Genomic DNA, 15,606 nt, shown 5'->3' on the forward strand with positions numbered 1-15,606 from the left:
GCAAATCTAGCCGTGATAGGCTACGTTAATCGTCACGTAGCCTATCACGGGGGTGTTTTTTTTAATTTACTTTTATTGGAATGGCGGCGTCGGCAGCCGGTCGAAAGATCGGCTGCCGCCCCCGCCCCTGACGAAGACCCAACGAACCGCCGCTGGGACCCGCCGCCGGGAGGGACATTCGGGAAAGGTAAGTCCCGTCCCAGGGGGTGTGTGCAGGGGGCGGGTGTGTGTGGAGAATTTCTCCCCGAAACTTTTTCGGGGGGCGGAACACGTTGGCGCTCGGCCCCCCGAAGTTTCGGCGAGAAATTCTCCACCAACCCTAATTGGAAGCACTTATTGAGGCTGATCAGTTATATCGAACAACGATCAATGTTTATAAATATCTACCATTGGTGAATAAATATCATACACAGGGTCTTAAGCAGGAATGGAATAGGGAACTGGGGACGGTCCCATTTTGCCTAATCAGTGGATCACCACTTTAGCATCCGTATCTGAAGCATCTATGGATCTCAGGTTAAATAAGAAGCTGAAATCTCTCATAACTCAGTTTGCCACTTCCCCTACAGCACAACTTTATCAAGAGCTACAGAATACTAAGTGTGAGTTGAATAATATCCTTTCACAACAGGCGGAATTTGCTCTGACATATCTACGACAGAAATAATGGGGAAATGGTGAACATCCTAGTAAGATCCTTGCACATCGTCTTAAACAGCACCAACATCAAAATGTTATTTCAGCTATTAAAAATGAGAGTGGTAAAGTATTTACTTCTCCTACAGATATAAACTCCCAATTTTTAAAGTTTTATGCTTATTTGTATAGTACCGGTAATAAGATATCAGTGCAAGATACGGACACTTTTTTCCCTCAGATTCATCTTCCACGTTTAGATTCTTCACAACAACAGCTCCTTTTAGCTCCTCTGAGTTTAGAGGAAATCATGAATGCAATAATGAAAATGAATACTGGGAAATCACCCAGACAGGATGGATTCCCAATTGAATAGTATAAAACATTTTCTAGCTTTTTAGCCCCAGGGTTGTATCACCTCTATAACCATATTTTTGAAGTGGGCTCTCTTTCTTCATTGTTAAATGATGCTTACATTACTGTGATTCCTAAACCAGGCAAGGATCTTACCTATTGCACAAACTATCGACCTATATCATTAATTAATGTAGATATCAAAATATTAACAGCAATCTTGGCTGATAGATTACAACAGGTCATGGCTGTATTGGTTAGACCAGACCAGGTGGGATTTATTAAAAATAGACAGGAGGCTGATAATCTCAGATTAGTTGTTGATCTGGTTGCTTAAAACTCTGAAAGAACTGATCAGGTGGCATCATTTCCTTGGATGCAGAAAAGTCCTTTGACTTTGACAAAATTCATTGGAAATTTATTTTTACTACATTGACTAATTTTGGTTTTCCTATAGAATTTCTGAAATGGATTACAATTTTATACTCAGCTCCTAAAGGGAGAGTATTGAGCAATGGTATATTCTCAGCTTTTTTTTTACTAGGGCGGGGCACCAGACAGGTTGCCCACTTTCCCCATTGATATTCAATTTATGTTTGGAACCCCTGGTATGTGCTATTAGACAAAATAATAGTATTCATGGATTCGTCTATTTTGGATTAGAATTTAAAATTAGTCTTTATGCTGATGATCTTTTGTTGTTTATCTCAAGACTCCAGTTGTCAGTTCCAGCTTTGTTAAAATTGATTAATACCTTTGGTGAATTGTCTGGCTATTCAGTTCATTGGTTAAAGTCAGAAATAATGCCAATTGGACATACAATATACTCTAGTGTATTAGCCAATTAACAATTTCGACGGTGCCCAGAATTTATTACTTATTTGGAAATAATTATTCCTAGAGATATATCTCAAATTATTAGTTTAAATTTCAACAAGTTGATTAATGATATTTCACAAGATATAGATAGATGGGCATCTTTAAAGTTGAGTTTATGGGGTAAGGTACACACTTAAGATGAATACCATACCCTGAATTATTTATATTATATGAGGGATCCCTATACTTATACCTGGCAAATATTTCCAAAAACTCAGTACTTCATTTTGTAAATTCTTTTGGGGTTCTTCTTCACCATGAATATATTTAAAAAGGATGCAACTTCCAATTAATGAAGGCGGGTTCGGTTTTCCGGATCTAGCTATGTACCATCAGGCCTACTTGCTGACCTCTACTAAATTTTGGTCTTTTCCACTCAAATTAGATTTTCCTCTGTGGTCAGTATTGGAATCTTCTTGTCTGGAGCCTCTCTTTAAATGGATGGCATTAGGTTCTCAGCATATTAAGACAGACAGAGCTCCTCCCACAATTTTGGCAGTTAGGGAAGTCTGGCATATAATGTCACATCAATTACATTTTGATCAATTTTCCCATGCTAAATTGACTATATGGGGAAATCCATATTTAAGAATTGGCAAGAAAATGTTTTTATGGCAGACCTAGACAGATAAGATGATCTTTACTTTAGATAAATTAGTGGGGATCAATGATGAGTTTTTGGTATTTTCAATTTTGCGACATCAATTTGATCTGCCAGCTTCAGAGGAATGGCAGTATTTGCAATTGAAACATCTGTTGGTATCTAGATTCAGTCCTGCTGCTTTTACTGCCACGGAGTCTCCTTTGCTATTGGAAATACTTATTGAAGCTGATCAGATGTATCAACCTACAATTCATGTTTATAAACATTTATTATCAATGAATAAATATGACACAAGTGGTTTACAGTAGGATTGGAATGTCCTATTTTGTAGGGGTGGACGAAAGTCACTTACCTGTCCTCGAAGGACGTTCGCGGTGGGGGGGAGGAGCTTCGCTGGTCCCCCCATGAAGTTCAGGCCGGGGGGGGAGGCTTCCCGCCTAGGCCCGGCTGAAATTCAGGCCGGGGGGGACTTTTTGACTTTTATTCATATGTTTTGGAAATGCCCAATGGATGCCTCCTTTTGGGAGGAAGTTATTATACGACTAAATTTTGTATTGGAAAGCTCTTTAATATTTACTGATGTAAATGTTCTTTTAAATTATGTACCTGCTTCTTGGAACGTAACACATGGTCAGTGTAAGTGGATTTTCACACCCTTTTGGTTGATAAAAGGATGATACTACGATATTGGAAAGATAAAAGCTCACAGCCTATAATGCAATGGACTGAAGACTTAACAACACTAGCAACATTTGAAAGAGTGGTATATAGACGTAACTTGCAAATGGACTTATATGCGGATATTTGGTCTGCTTTTACTGAACTTTACTGTAACCTTTTTTTCCTTCCTTTTTTTTCTTGAATATTGTAATGTTAGAAACTGAGGATTTTGAATATGTTGTTGTATTTTTATTTTATTTCATTTTTTAGGTTTTGTAATGTTTTCAGTTTGTTTTGTTTTGTAAAAATTCACAATAAAATATTAATTACAAAGAAAGAAAGCAAGAATGGAATAGGGAACTGGGGACTGGTGAAGTATCTATGGACCTCGAGTTATGTCTTATTCAGCAAAAGCTCTTGTTTTATGTCTATTGGATGCAACAGCATCTCTTTAATAACCGTTTGTCTAAATTGGCTAATTGCTGGGGTGTAACACAGCAACAGCACCAGATGCGGGACCAGGTTGGCATGAGGGAGGCACCTTGCCAAGGATCTGGCTCAGGTCTTGAGTCCCTCCAAATGAAACAAATGTTTTGATCCTTAACTTTGGCTGAATATTTGAGATTTGCTCTAACACCTTCATTAGACATGGTATTTTCTGCTCCCTTGAACTGGATGGTGAATGGAAAACACTGGAAATAAGGGGACATTAATAAGGGCTCCTTATGGGAGATGGTACATGTCTCTCATTGTTGTTCGTATATCAACACAATGAAGACATGCAGGTATATAGACAGGTTACTGCAATCTTAAGGTTGTTATCAAAAGCAGGATTGTGGATATTATCTTGAGGAAATTAATCTAGGAGATTTGCTTTTCTTAAACTTTCTAAAAACAGCAGAAGATATGTCGGCTCCTGTCAGTAATTCATATCCTTAGAGTAGGTAGCATAAAATGGACTCCTAAATGAATATTTTATTGTGGCAGATACTCAAATGAACTAAACCATAAACTGCTGAACACCAGTATTTTATAATGGAAATCAACAACAAAAACACCCAGGCTCCATGAATGAAGATATTCTATAAATAGCCAGAAGTGAATGTTCATTTTCTTCAAACCCACATAGACATGGCTGAGGAGTTACAATGGAGAACTTCACTTTAGTTGTATTTTCTTTGACAAATATGCTACTTCCTTTAAATAAGCATTCAGTTCTACTCCCAAGACATATGTTCCCTTACAGTCACTTCAAGCTTTTTGCTTATCTGGGTTTTACTGAAATTGTATCAAGCCTCAATCTAAAGCTTCCTATCACAGGATGCACAATTCAAATGACGGCCATTGTGTTATTTTTTTAATCTCGTGAAGTGGTCTGCACCACTTCATCAACCACAGAAAAGCATTGTCGCATTTTGACCCAATTACCTTTAATTGTACATACACATTTAATGTAGATAGATATAGCAGTAGCACACTGCTGACAGTGTGTTCACCAACTCAACATTTTCATTTACCAGTCCTAAAAAAAATCCTCCAGTAACACTTCTCAAGCTGTGCTACAAGCACAGAACTTTCATCAGAGGCTAATGAGAAATTAACAAATGGCTCCTATTGTTCTGTCTTTGCTTCCCCCATTCCATAAGCCTTTCCACATTTCCTTTGCAATGCCAGGTTAATCCAGAATAAGATCGAAACCTTCCATGATTTAATCTTGGATGAAAAAGCTGACCTGGTATGCATTATGGAGACTTGGCTGGGGGAGATAAGCAGCCCTGTATGGATGCAGCTTCTCCTGGTCAGGTACTCCATGGTAGATCAGGTAAGGAGAAGCGGACGGGGAGGCAGCGTAGCAGTGATCCACAAAGATAACATCCCCCGACCAGACTCACTGTGAAGGAACTGGCTCACATCGAGTGTGTATACCTCAGCCTTGGGACTAGGGACAGCTTGGGTTCTGTTAGTGTACCGGCCACTCCACTACCTAACAGAATCCCTAACTGAGCTCACAGTGCTGGTCTCGGAGCTGGTGTTGGAGTCGCCCAGGCTTTTAGTCCTGGGCAACTTCAACATCCCCCTCGGGTCCAGCTTGCCAGATGCAGCTTAGGAGTTCATGGCAACCATGACAACCATGGGCCTGTCCTAGGTGGTCAAAGGGCCGACACATGAAGCTGGTCACACGCTCGATTTGATCTTTTGCTCCAGTCAGGAGAATGATCCATGGGTGGAGGTTTTATCTGTCTCCATGTTGTCATGGATGGATCACTGTCTGGTCAGGGCTGGTACCACAGCTACTACTCACCTCTGCAGGGCTAGAGGATCAATTAAGATGGTCTGCCCCCGAAGGCTGATGGATTCATTGTTATTCCAAAATGCTTTGGGTTTCTTGGCTGGTGCTGCCACCGACCCAATCGAGTCCCTGGTCTCTGTGTGGAATGAAAATCTGACCAAGTTATACAGTCGCTCCTAGATGTCCTCTCCTACCCACTTCCAAACAAGCTCCATGGTTTACCGAAGAACTTGAGGGAGCTGAAGTGGCAAGGACGATGACTAGAGTGCCAATGGTGGAAAACTCGACTTGAATCTGGCAAGACACATCATAGGGATCATTTGAAGACCTATGAGGTGGAGATACATGCAGTGAAGAGAGCTTTCTACTCAACACATATCGCGTCCACAAACCCGCACCCAGCTGAGCTGTTCAGGGTGGTTAGGGAGCTGAGTCAGCCCCCCCCCCAGTCCAATCTTAGAGCCTTCGTGTAGCTCTCTTTGATGCCTTTAATGAGTTTTTCATGGATAAAATCTCTCAGATGTGAGCTGACTTGGACACTGTTGTGGGGACAGAAATCAACAGTGGGGTGTCCAGCAACTCCGCTTGCATGATTAAACTAGATCATTTTCAGCTTGTGACTCCTGATGATGTGGACAAGCTGCTTGGTTTGGTCAAAAAGACAACTTGTCCTCTCGATCCTTGGCCATCCTGGCTTGTAGTCCAGGGAGGGGAGATGGTAAAGCATTTTTTTGCTGAATGTTATTAATGTGTCCCTAAGGGAAGGTAATTTTCCATCATGTCTGAAAGAAGCAATTGTTAGACTGCTTCTGAAGAAGCCTTCCCTTGACCCCCTAGACTTCAATAATTACAGGCTAGTAAGTAATTTACCATTTTTCTGCGAGGTAATTGAGAAGGTGGCATCCATTCAACTCCAAGCAGTCTTGGGGCCAATCTACATTGTACCCGCCATCGCACTGAAGTTGGGGCCATGTCGGGTTATACACACTCGCATTAAAATGTGATTATCCACACTCACCCATTTTCCCCGGTCCACTCCCTCCTCAAACGCAGGAGCATGGTTCACACTCCAGCGCCATGCTGTTCCCCAGCTCCCAAGCAAGGCAGCTCTGATTGGAGGAGCAGCAACTCCTTCCTCCTCTGCTGATAACCCGCCCCCTCCCCCTCCCTCCCCTCTCTCTGTGTCCTTCTGCCATCGGTCGATGGAAACCCCACTGTGCCTGACTCACCTTGTCCCATTGATCCCTTGGTAGCCCCTTCTGGATACACTGTATATAGTTTTGGATCTGAATCCCGGTGGAAGCCATGGTTCGAGAACTGACAATGTTTTATAGGCTGTTTTTTCTCTCTGCCAATGCCCTGATATGCACTCTCAAGGCAGTGATCACTCTGGACCAGCTGTCATCCCAGGGGAAGAGGTCTTGGCTCGGGATACTGAGATGGTACTGCCATCGTCATCTGAACGTGTGTTCATGGTAGGGGTGCACGAAAGTCACTCGAAGCTTTTCGCGGTGGGGGGGAGGCGCTTCGCTGCTCCCCCCGCGAAGTTCAGGCTGGGGGAGGAGGCTTCCCGCCTCACCCGGCCGAAATTCAGGCCGGGGGGGAGGCTTCCCGCCTAGCCCGGCTGAAATTCAGGCCTGGGAGGAGGCGCCTTGCCCGGCCGCGAAATAAAAAGTTAAAAAAAAAACAACGCCCCCGTGATAGGCTACGTGACGATTAACGTAGCCTATCACGGCTAGATCTGCAAAGTCAGCCATGATAGGCTACGTAAATCGTCACATAGCCTATCACGGGTGACTTTAAAAAAAAAAAGCGCGTACGCAAATGGCGGCCCCCATAGGGAGCCGCCATTCGCGTTCCTTATTTGGTCACTGTAGTCTACGTAAATCTTTACGTAGACTACAGAGAAATAAGGGCAACGCAAATAGCATTGCCCTTATTTTCGCCGTAGTCTACGTAATCTTTACTACTATTACTTTATTTATTTATTACTTTACTGCACTACTATTCAATGCTTCTATAAGGCACAACGGACAACGTGGGATGATTAATCAATGTCGAGATCAGATGGAGCGGGCGAAACCACGACGCCTATGTGTTTCGGAACTCCATGCTGTGCGAGGCCATGGATGCTGGGGCATTTGTCCCAGGGAACCTGACATGGAGAGTGGGTGGTGTGCTTATTCTGCTGCTGATACTGGCTGACAGAGCTTCCCCCATGCGCCATTGGCTGATGAAGCCCTTTGTGGGACCCCTCTTGCAATAGGAGGCTCACTTCAACCACTGCCTCAGCAGAGCCAGAAATGTTGTGGAGCGTGCTTTTGGCAGGCTGAAAAGCAGGTGGAGATGTCTCACTGGACAACTGGAGGTGGCGGAGGAAAACATTCCATCAACGATTTCAGTGTGTATCCATAATATCTGCGAGACGAATGGGGCGACTTTGACAGAGGCATCTGGGGACAATAACTGTATTGCGTTGGACACCCTGGGGCTTCCCTACGTCAATGATGACAACCTGCATAATGAGCAGGGGAATGAGGTTCGGAGGCGCTTTGCGAGTTCATGTGGGAGAACAGGGGAGGATTGTGATGAGGGGTCATGTCTCGGAAAGCCCATGGGTGCTAGATTGTGTGTGTGTGGGGGGGAGTTGTGGTTTCTATCTCTGTTGTGTTTTTCGCTCACGCAACATTGCTTGTCTGTTTTTCCTCACGTTGTTGTTGCTTTGATTAAAAATGTTTAAAGAACGATAACTGCCTCTCCGTCCTTCTCTCCGTTGTGCCCGCAAGAGACAGCACCTGTCGGGAGGTCACCCCTGCCGCCTTCTGAAATCCTCAGGTAGCCAGAATCAACACACAGACAACAGGGCTCTTTTCCAAGGCTTTATTCCCATAAATGATGCTTACAGATGCTAATTGCTTGATCCTACGAGTGAGACTTAAGAGAGCTGCCTACTCAGGGGTTCTAACCTTAGGAATCAGTTGATCTCCATTTGGAGGGGAAAGTGGGAAACCTCTGTACTTATGGGCTAGGAAGAGAGAGTCCACCCTTTTCCTGTGGGGCATCGGGGCGCTGCTGTTGCCGTCGCGCCAAGTGGGCTGAGCACCTCCTCTCAGTGCCTGCCATCTCCCGCTTGATGCTGTGCCGGCGCCTAGTGTCCAGAAACTGCTGTTGCACCTCCCTCTCCCTTCCAGGGTCACTATCGCTCTCAGGAATGTGTACCAGGAGGGGCTGTCCCCCTGGCTGCTCCTCAGAAACTGTGGGAGAGGAACCCGCTCGCTGTTCAATCTCTTCTTCAGAATCAGAACTGCTTTGGGGCTCTCTGGGCTCTGATCCAACCCTGACAGCACCCCCCAATGCTTTTTTATAAGGATCTTTGAAGAATTATTGATTCGGAGCTTCGTCAACAGGTGGCGCTGTGCCGAAACAGGGGAGGCAGAGTTCTCTATGGTGTTGTCAGAAAAAACCCAGTGTCATTCTCCTGCCCAAAAAATGATGTCATGGAGGCTGGTGCATTGGCAGGAGAGGGAGGTCGATCTCACGTTGCAGCTGCTCCTTCAGGGCTGGTGCATGGAGCACAGTATGCGCAGCTATATGCACAGCAATGAGGCCGTATACAGGGTGGTAGTGAGGGGGCTCTCACAGGTGGGGTTCCCTCGCTCCCCCCTGCAGGCCAGGACAAAATTTAAGTCCCTGAAGGCCCATTTTTTCAAGGCCCTGGAGCAGCACTCAGGGCCCCCACTCCCAGGAGTGGAGCCGCCGCACTATAGGATGATGTATGCGATGTGGCTCTGTGCCGGTCAGCCAAGCTGGGTGGATAGGCGCAGTGCAGGTCAGCTGTGGGGTGTTGCCCTCGCTGCATATTTGGGAGTGCGCCTGTGGCAGGTGTGGCGAGGGGGTGTGTGGCCCAGAGCATCACGTCGTACAAATTGGGAGAGAAATGTGTTTTCTTTTTTGAGAACTTTACTATTGAGATGACAGGGAACATATCAGAGAAAAACTTAAACCGGTTCTTGCACAGCACTACAGGGGTCTTGTCTTTGCACAGTCAACTCTTGCTAGAGCCTTTCTCTAGCACACAGCCTCTCCCACCATCCAGCTTCCGATTTGAAACAGTTCCAGACAGGTTTTGTCCCAGGAACCTCCTTAACTGGAAAAGACACATTATCAAAACATGGGGGCGGAACAGCGAAAACAGAAAACCACATTGGGAAACATTAACAGGGCTCACCACCTGGGGCGATTACAGGGAAAATTTAGACAGTGCCCCGAACACAAGGGGGAAGCAAGGGACTGTCCCGGACAGTCTGTCATGGTGAGAATTAACGGGGGTGCTTGTGCAGTCACGCAGGCCTTATCCAAGCTCCCCCAGGATGCTTTGGTGTGGAGGGTATGGGGGAAACAAGTTATGTGTGCTGCCAGAATGAGGTACCCTCAGTAGCCACTTCTTGGCCAATCGGGCTCCATCCGTGTTGCCAGGAGTTGGAGTGTGTATGGGTGTGTATGCATGGGGCTGAGCCCGGATGTTCTGAGGTATGTCTACGCTGCATTTCCTCCTCCCCCGGGGGTAAAGTGTCCCGCCCTGGGCAGTGATCAGGCATTGTATCTAGCATGGCCCTGAGAATTACCGTGTGAGCATCTATGGAGGCGATGAGCACCCTCCTATCCCTGCTTGCCACCTCCTCGTCCAGAGCGGATCTTCTCACATGTTCCCTAAACACCTCCGCATCTCCTTCCATGACAGCGAGGACACGATCATTCTCCTCAGTTGCATGATGCATGAGGCGTTCAGCAATGTCATTGGCTGCTCTACCACTCTTTCTATTTCTGATCAGTGACAGGCGCGTAGCAGGGGATAAGGTGGCCTGCTTGTTGGTTACTAGATGTTCTGTTAGAGATATTAGAAAGGATTTAAGCGTGCAGCACAGTATAGCCTGTGGTGGCCGCCATAAAATGAGAGCCACGGACAGGAATTGCATGGAAAACAGTACTCGGCCAACCTATGTTTGTCCTCTGCAATTGGCCAACACCGCCCCAGGTAAAGCTTGGGTGACATTCGAGGCTTGGCGGATGGCTATTGCTGGTCAATTTGCGGACATGGACCATGGGGGCAGATTCCCTCCACTTGGGTCCCTGGGCAGGTATCAATCCTTCCAAGCTCTCAGGGTTTCTGCTAGCTTCCCTCCCAACACAGCGGCAAAGGAACACCGCAATTAGCCCCCAACATTGTCCATGAGGAAATGAGATCAGGATGGGGAAGGCTGGCTGACAGGGATTTGTACCTACCAGTGGGAAACCTTTGCCCAGGCTCCGTCCTCTGGGCGAACCTCGTTGTTGGTTATGGAGAGCATGAACATGGAGGGACAGTCTTGGGGGCCCCGGGCAGCATGCACATTGCACACATGCTTTGAAATCTCCTTCACAGGGACCCAACACGTGGATGTACATTCATCCCCTTGCCTACCTGTGTCCCTTAGCTCATCTGGAGCACTCTCGCTTCTCCTCTGATCGTGGGCGCACTGCTCCCCACCTGAAAAAGCATGCTGGATGTCAGCCAATTTACAGTTCCAACCACTTTTGGAAAAGCCATCTTAGATGCGCTTCTTCCACGATCCTTCCCAAAATTGAAAACCCAGGCATGGGGTAGCTTTTCAGTCGGGGTGTAAGCGGCCCGGATGGCAACACCAGAGCAACCCAAACTGGGCCTTTGAGCCAGTTTGAGAACAGCCCATCTTAATTTTAGAGCAGGGTAGGGATGGCACACCACGAGGTGCTACACCGTAGAGGCGTTGGCCGTATGGGGTGAGCCGCCGAGTTCTCTCTCTGGAACTACTCGAGCGATGAGAAGAATGGAGCATGTCCACCTCACCCCCACCCCACAGTGATTGGCTAGTGCTCCAAAACACAGGGCTGCATCTTCCCACTCACCACTCCCCCCGGGGGGGGGGTAGGTGCCCTGTTCCTGGGAGGCCCCTTCTCCTTCCTGCTCCAGGCTGTCCAGCCCTGCGAAAAGTGAGTATCATGTTGGCTGCAGTGTCCTTTGGGCATGGAAGGAACCAGACACCCCCCTTTTGGTTGCAGGGCCACTCCCCACATGTCCCCCAACATTTCTCTAAGCTGCAACCTGCCATTAATGTCAAATAACTGGGTGGGTCTGGTCCAGGGTGGGCGACGGTGCAGTCTATGGGTGTAGGTGGTGGGGCTCTACGTGTATGGCTACCCCAGGACCATGCGGAGCGGTATATGCAGCCATGCCCCTGGACAACACCCAATGCCCTGCGCTCACCACTTGAGACACATACCCGGTCCCCAGTACCTACCAATGTTGTGCCCCTCCAAAGGAAGTCGATGCCCCTCTTCCAACAATCCCTCCGACGTCTCCAACGGTCGCACTTCCTGAAGGTCGGGATCCAGAGACTCGACGTGCACAGTGCCACGAGCAATCTGCAAATATTTGGATATGCACTTCGGGTGAATGGTGGCATCCCCCTGGAGAATGCTGTGGAGCTCTGCATAATACGGACAGGTTGCAGCATTGTTCCCCAACCTGGAGTTGTGGTTAACCACCTCCTGTACTCCTGATGCATGGACTTGGTCTTGCTTCTGCACTCAATGGCTCTATGGCAGTGACCCCATGCAGTCATCTGTCTGGAGATCTCCTCAAAGAAGTCCAGGTTCCTGTGGCTGCTCCGAAGCTGTTTATGGATCTTCTGCTCCCCGCAAATGTCTAGCAAGTCCACTATCTCTGTGTGCCTCCACAACACCCCTCTTCCCTTGCTAGCCGATGCCATCCTTGGTTGGCATTGATGGTAGAAAGAGAGGGAGAGGTCCTATCCAGTAGATCTTCCCCGGGACAAAACTGGCGGAATTTCGAGCGGTAGCTAGGGATGGCGGAGAATTTCTCCCCAAAACTTCGGGGGGCCGAGCGCCAACGTGTTCGGCCCCCCGAAGAAGTTTCGGGGAGAAATTCTCTGCACCCCCCCGCACCCCCCCCCCGGGACGGGACTTACCTTTCCCGAATGTCCCTCCCGGTGGCGGGTCCCGGCGGTGGTTCGTCAGGTCTTCGTCAGGGGCGGGAGCGGCAGCCGGTCTTTTGACCGGCTGCCGCCGCCGCCGCCATTCCAATAAAAGTAAAAAAAAAACAAAACGTCCCCGTGATAGGCTACGTGACGATTAACGTAGCCTATCATGGCTAGATTTGCAAAGTCAGCCGTGATAGGCTACGTAAATCGTCACGTAGCCTATCACGGGTGACTTTAAAAAAAAAAGAAAAAAAGCGCGTACGGCTAATGGCGGCCCCCATAGGGAGCCGCCATTCCCGTTCCTTATTTGGTCGCTGTAGTCTACGTAAAGATTTACGTAGACTACAGCGACCAAATAAGGAACGTGAATGGCGGCTCCCTATGGGGGCCGCCATTTGCGTACGCGCTTTTTTTTTTTTAAAGTCACCCGTGATAGGCTACGTGACGATTTACGTAGCCTATCATGGTTGACTTTGCAGATCTAGCCATGATAGGCTACGTTAATCGTCACGTAGCCTATCACGGGGGCATGGTTTTTTTTATTTTTTATTTCGCGGCCGGGCGAGGCGAGGCGCCTCCGGAATCTTCAGCTGGTCCAAAACAGGGCAGCAAGATTGTTAACAGGGACTGGCCTGTGAGCTCATATTACGCCAGTACTTTTCCAGCTGCACTGGCTGCCAGTCCATTTCCGGGCCTGAATCAAAGTGCTGGTGTTAACATTTAAAGCCCTTAACGGCTTGGGGCCAGGTTACCTGAAGGATCGCCTCCTCCCATATGTGCCTGCCCGGACCTTAAGATCATCATCAGCGGCCCTTCTCCGTGAGCCCCTGCCAAAGGAAGTGAGGCGGGTGGCTACTAGGAGGAGGGCTTTTTCTGTTGTGGCACCCCGGCTCTGGAATGAGCTCCCTAGTGAGGTTCGCCTGGCGCCTACATTGTACTCCTTTCGGCGCCAGGTGAAGACCTTTTTATTTTCCCAGGCATTTTAGCTTTCTAAATTTTTATCTTTGCTGTTTTAAATCTGTATTTTAAACTTCTGTTCTGCTGCTAGGTTTTATTGTGGTTGTATTGTTATATTGTGGTTTTAATGTTCTGTATATTTTAAATTGTTTTATTGTGTGTTGTTTGGTTTTAATTTTTGTGAACCGCCCAGAGAGCTTCGGCTATTGGGCGGTATAGAAATGAAATAAATAAATAATAATAATAATAAATAAATTGGAACACACACTCAAAAGATGGGTAGTGGGGTTAAAGCACGTACTCTATGATCCCAGCATATGGGAGGCTACATATATGAGGCTACAACGACACCGTCCAAGCCAACAACATCTGGAAGGCCACATGTTCCCCATAGCAGGGTTTTAGGGTGAGTGCAACCCCATCAAAAACATGCTGAATTAACACCTACCATCAGTACTTTGGCTTTAATTAGATTTAGTCACCTGAATCCCATTGAAGTCAATAAGACTGAAGTAGCTTAAAGTTGCAACCCTGCTGCAACCCTGTGTATACTTGCTTGAGAGTAAGTGCTATTTAATTCAACAAGAATTACTTCTGAGTAACTATATATAGGTCCAAGCTCTTATTATACCTTAACTGGATTAGTTGTGGACAGGGTGTTGGATTATATCCAGGTGTAAATGTTCTTAGAATAAACCCACTGAAAAACTTAAATGGGATTTAAGTTAGTCATGACTAAATTAGCTTATTGATTTCAACGGGTCTATTCTAAGCATGACTAAGTCTGGGTCCAACCAATTAATATTTTAACTGGTCCAAAGCATTTAAACTTCTATAAAGAGCATCCTATGGCTTACAGTTAAGCAGGAACTTATTGCTAAACTCTGCTTGTCAAATCATTTTAAAAATTATAACTAGTGAACATGCCCAGCTTCTCATGGGTTGGAATAGTCCTTAGTTTGATGCACTGATGCCTTCACACAGTGTTAAGCAGCTGTCAGAACTGGATACATTGTGACTGGTGCATCTGAGTGAAGCCACGGCTCCTGGTCCCCTAGGCTCCTGCATGGCTCCTGCTATGTTGCACCCCCTATAACTCCCTGAGGGAGGTGGGCTGCCCCACAGCAGGGTGAGGGAGACAACAGCCTGTACTGCTGTCCCTTGGTCTACTCCCACTGGCTTCAATCTATATCGGCTGCAAAATTAGGAAAGTCTGGCACCTAGTGACTGATATTGGAACTGCATGCTTAAAACACACTGACACATTTACATTAATTAAAACTAATAATTGTATTTAAACATCCAAATAACTCCAAGGCACACACTACTAGGTGCTCCTTACTATGCATGTCATGTTTCAAGTGTCTAGGTTTCATGATCTTGGAGCTATGGTGCTGACAGACAGACATACATCATCTTTTCTTATTATAGAAGAGAGCAAACAAAGCCTAATGGATCACACAATAGTTCAAATAGTTTTAGATGAAAAAAAAAGAGAGTAATAAACAAGCTCAAAGTATCCCAGTTGTCTTGCCTGACTATATAAACTATGAAGATGAAGTCCAGTGTGTTTCTTTTTTAGAATTCAGAGGAGCATGTTTACCTTCATGAAATATATTATGCAAAAATGCAATAAATATGAATCCTATTTTCTCTCTGAAACATTTTCAATTTACAATTTATATTGGACATATATTGAATATCAGTGTCACATCGACTATAGGGTGACTGCATAAAGAAGGTCATAGAAGTTGCCATTATTTTCATATTTTTTATTTGCTTTCCACTGCTATGAAATTTTATAAGCTGAATATTCATTTAAATTATCCTTTCTGGGCCCAGTGACTTTGAATGACATTTGCAGGTTGGAAAACATAAGCTGCCTGAAATTCCCAGTTCTGGAAGGAGCACAGCAAAATAGCAATATTCCCACATTGGAAAAGAAAACTGATCCAAGATGTACAGTAAGGTTGGTTAGATAATTATGTGATTTCAACACATACTTCACTGTCTGAATTGACCTACACTCTCTTAACTATGAGTAAAAGGAGGGTAGCTGTTAAAAGAATTTTGTTACTTAGAAATGCTGTATTGATTGACCGTAATTGTCTTTAGGGACATTGCTCAGAAGTTTAATCAAGTGACCGATCCCAAGACATCAAGGAATGTCACACACATTTTCCTGGAACAAAGATCAGATAGTAATT

The 15,606-nt window shown here is 45.9% G+C and overlaps 1 protein-coding gene across 1 annotated transcript in view; it reads right to left on the reverse strand.

Annotated features, from left to right (window-relative positions):
- Positions 1-9,376: 9,376 nt before the first annotated feature.
- The window catches only part of LOC146339987 (uncharacterized), a 30,299-nt gene continuing 24,069 nt past the window's right edge, over positions 9,377-15,606 (reverse strand). The window contains exons 2-6 of the mRNA XM_084811816.1: positions 11,741-11,864; positions 11,349-11,423; positions 10,885-10,950; positions 10,049-10,308; positions 9,377-9,570 (exon numbers count right to left, since the gene is read on the reverse strand). Of these exons, the coding sequence (XP_084667942.1) occupies positions 9,469-9,570; positions 10,049-10,308; positions 10,885-10,950; positions 11,349-11,423; positions 11,741-11,864 (627 nt within the window). The 3' untranslated portion in view covers positions 9,377-9,468. The remainder of the gene's footprint in view (positions 9,571-10,048; positions 10,309-10,884; positions 10,951-11,348; positions 11,424-11,740; positions 11,865-15,606) is intronic.

The sequence above is a fragment of the Heloderma suspectum genome, chromosome 7, assembly GCF_057233095.1.
Source record: "Heloderma suspectum isolate Gila_16-S chromosome 7, 16-S_ref, whole genome shotgun sequence".
Classification (NCBI taxonomy): domain Eukaryota; kingdom Metazoa; phylum Chordata; class Lepidosauria; order Squamata; family Helodermatidae; genus Heloderma; species Heloderma suspectum.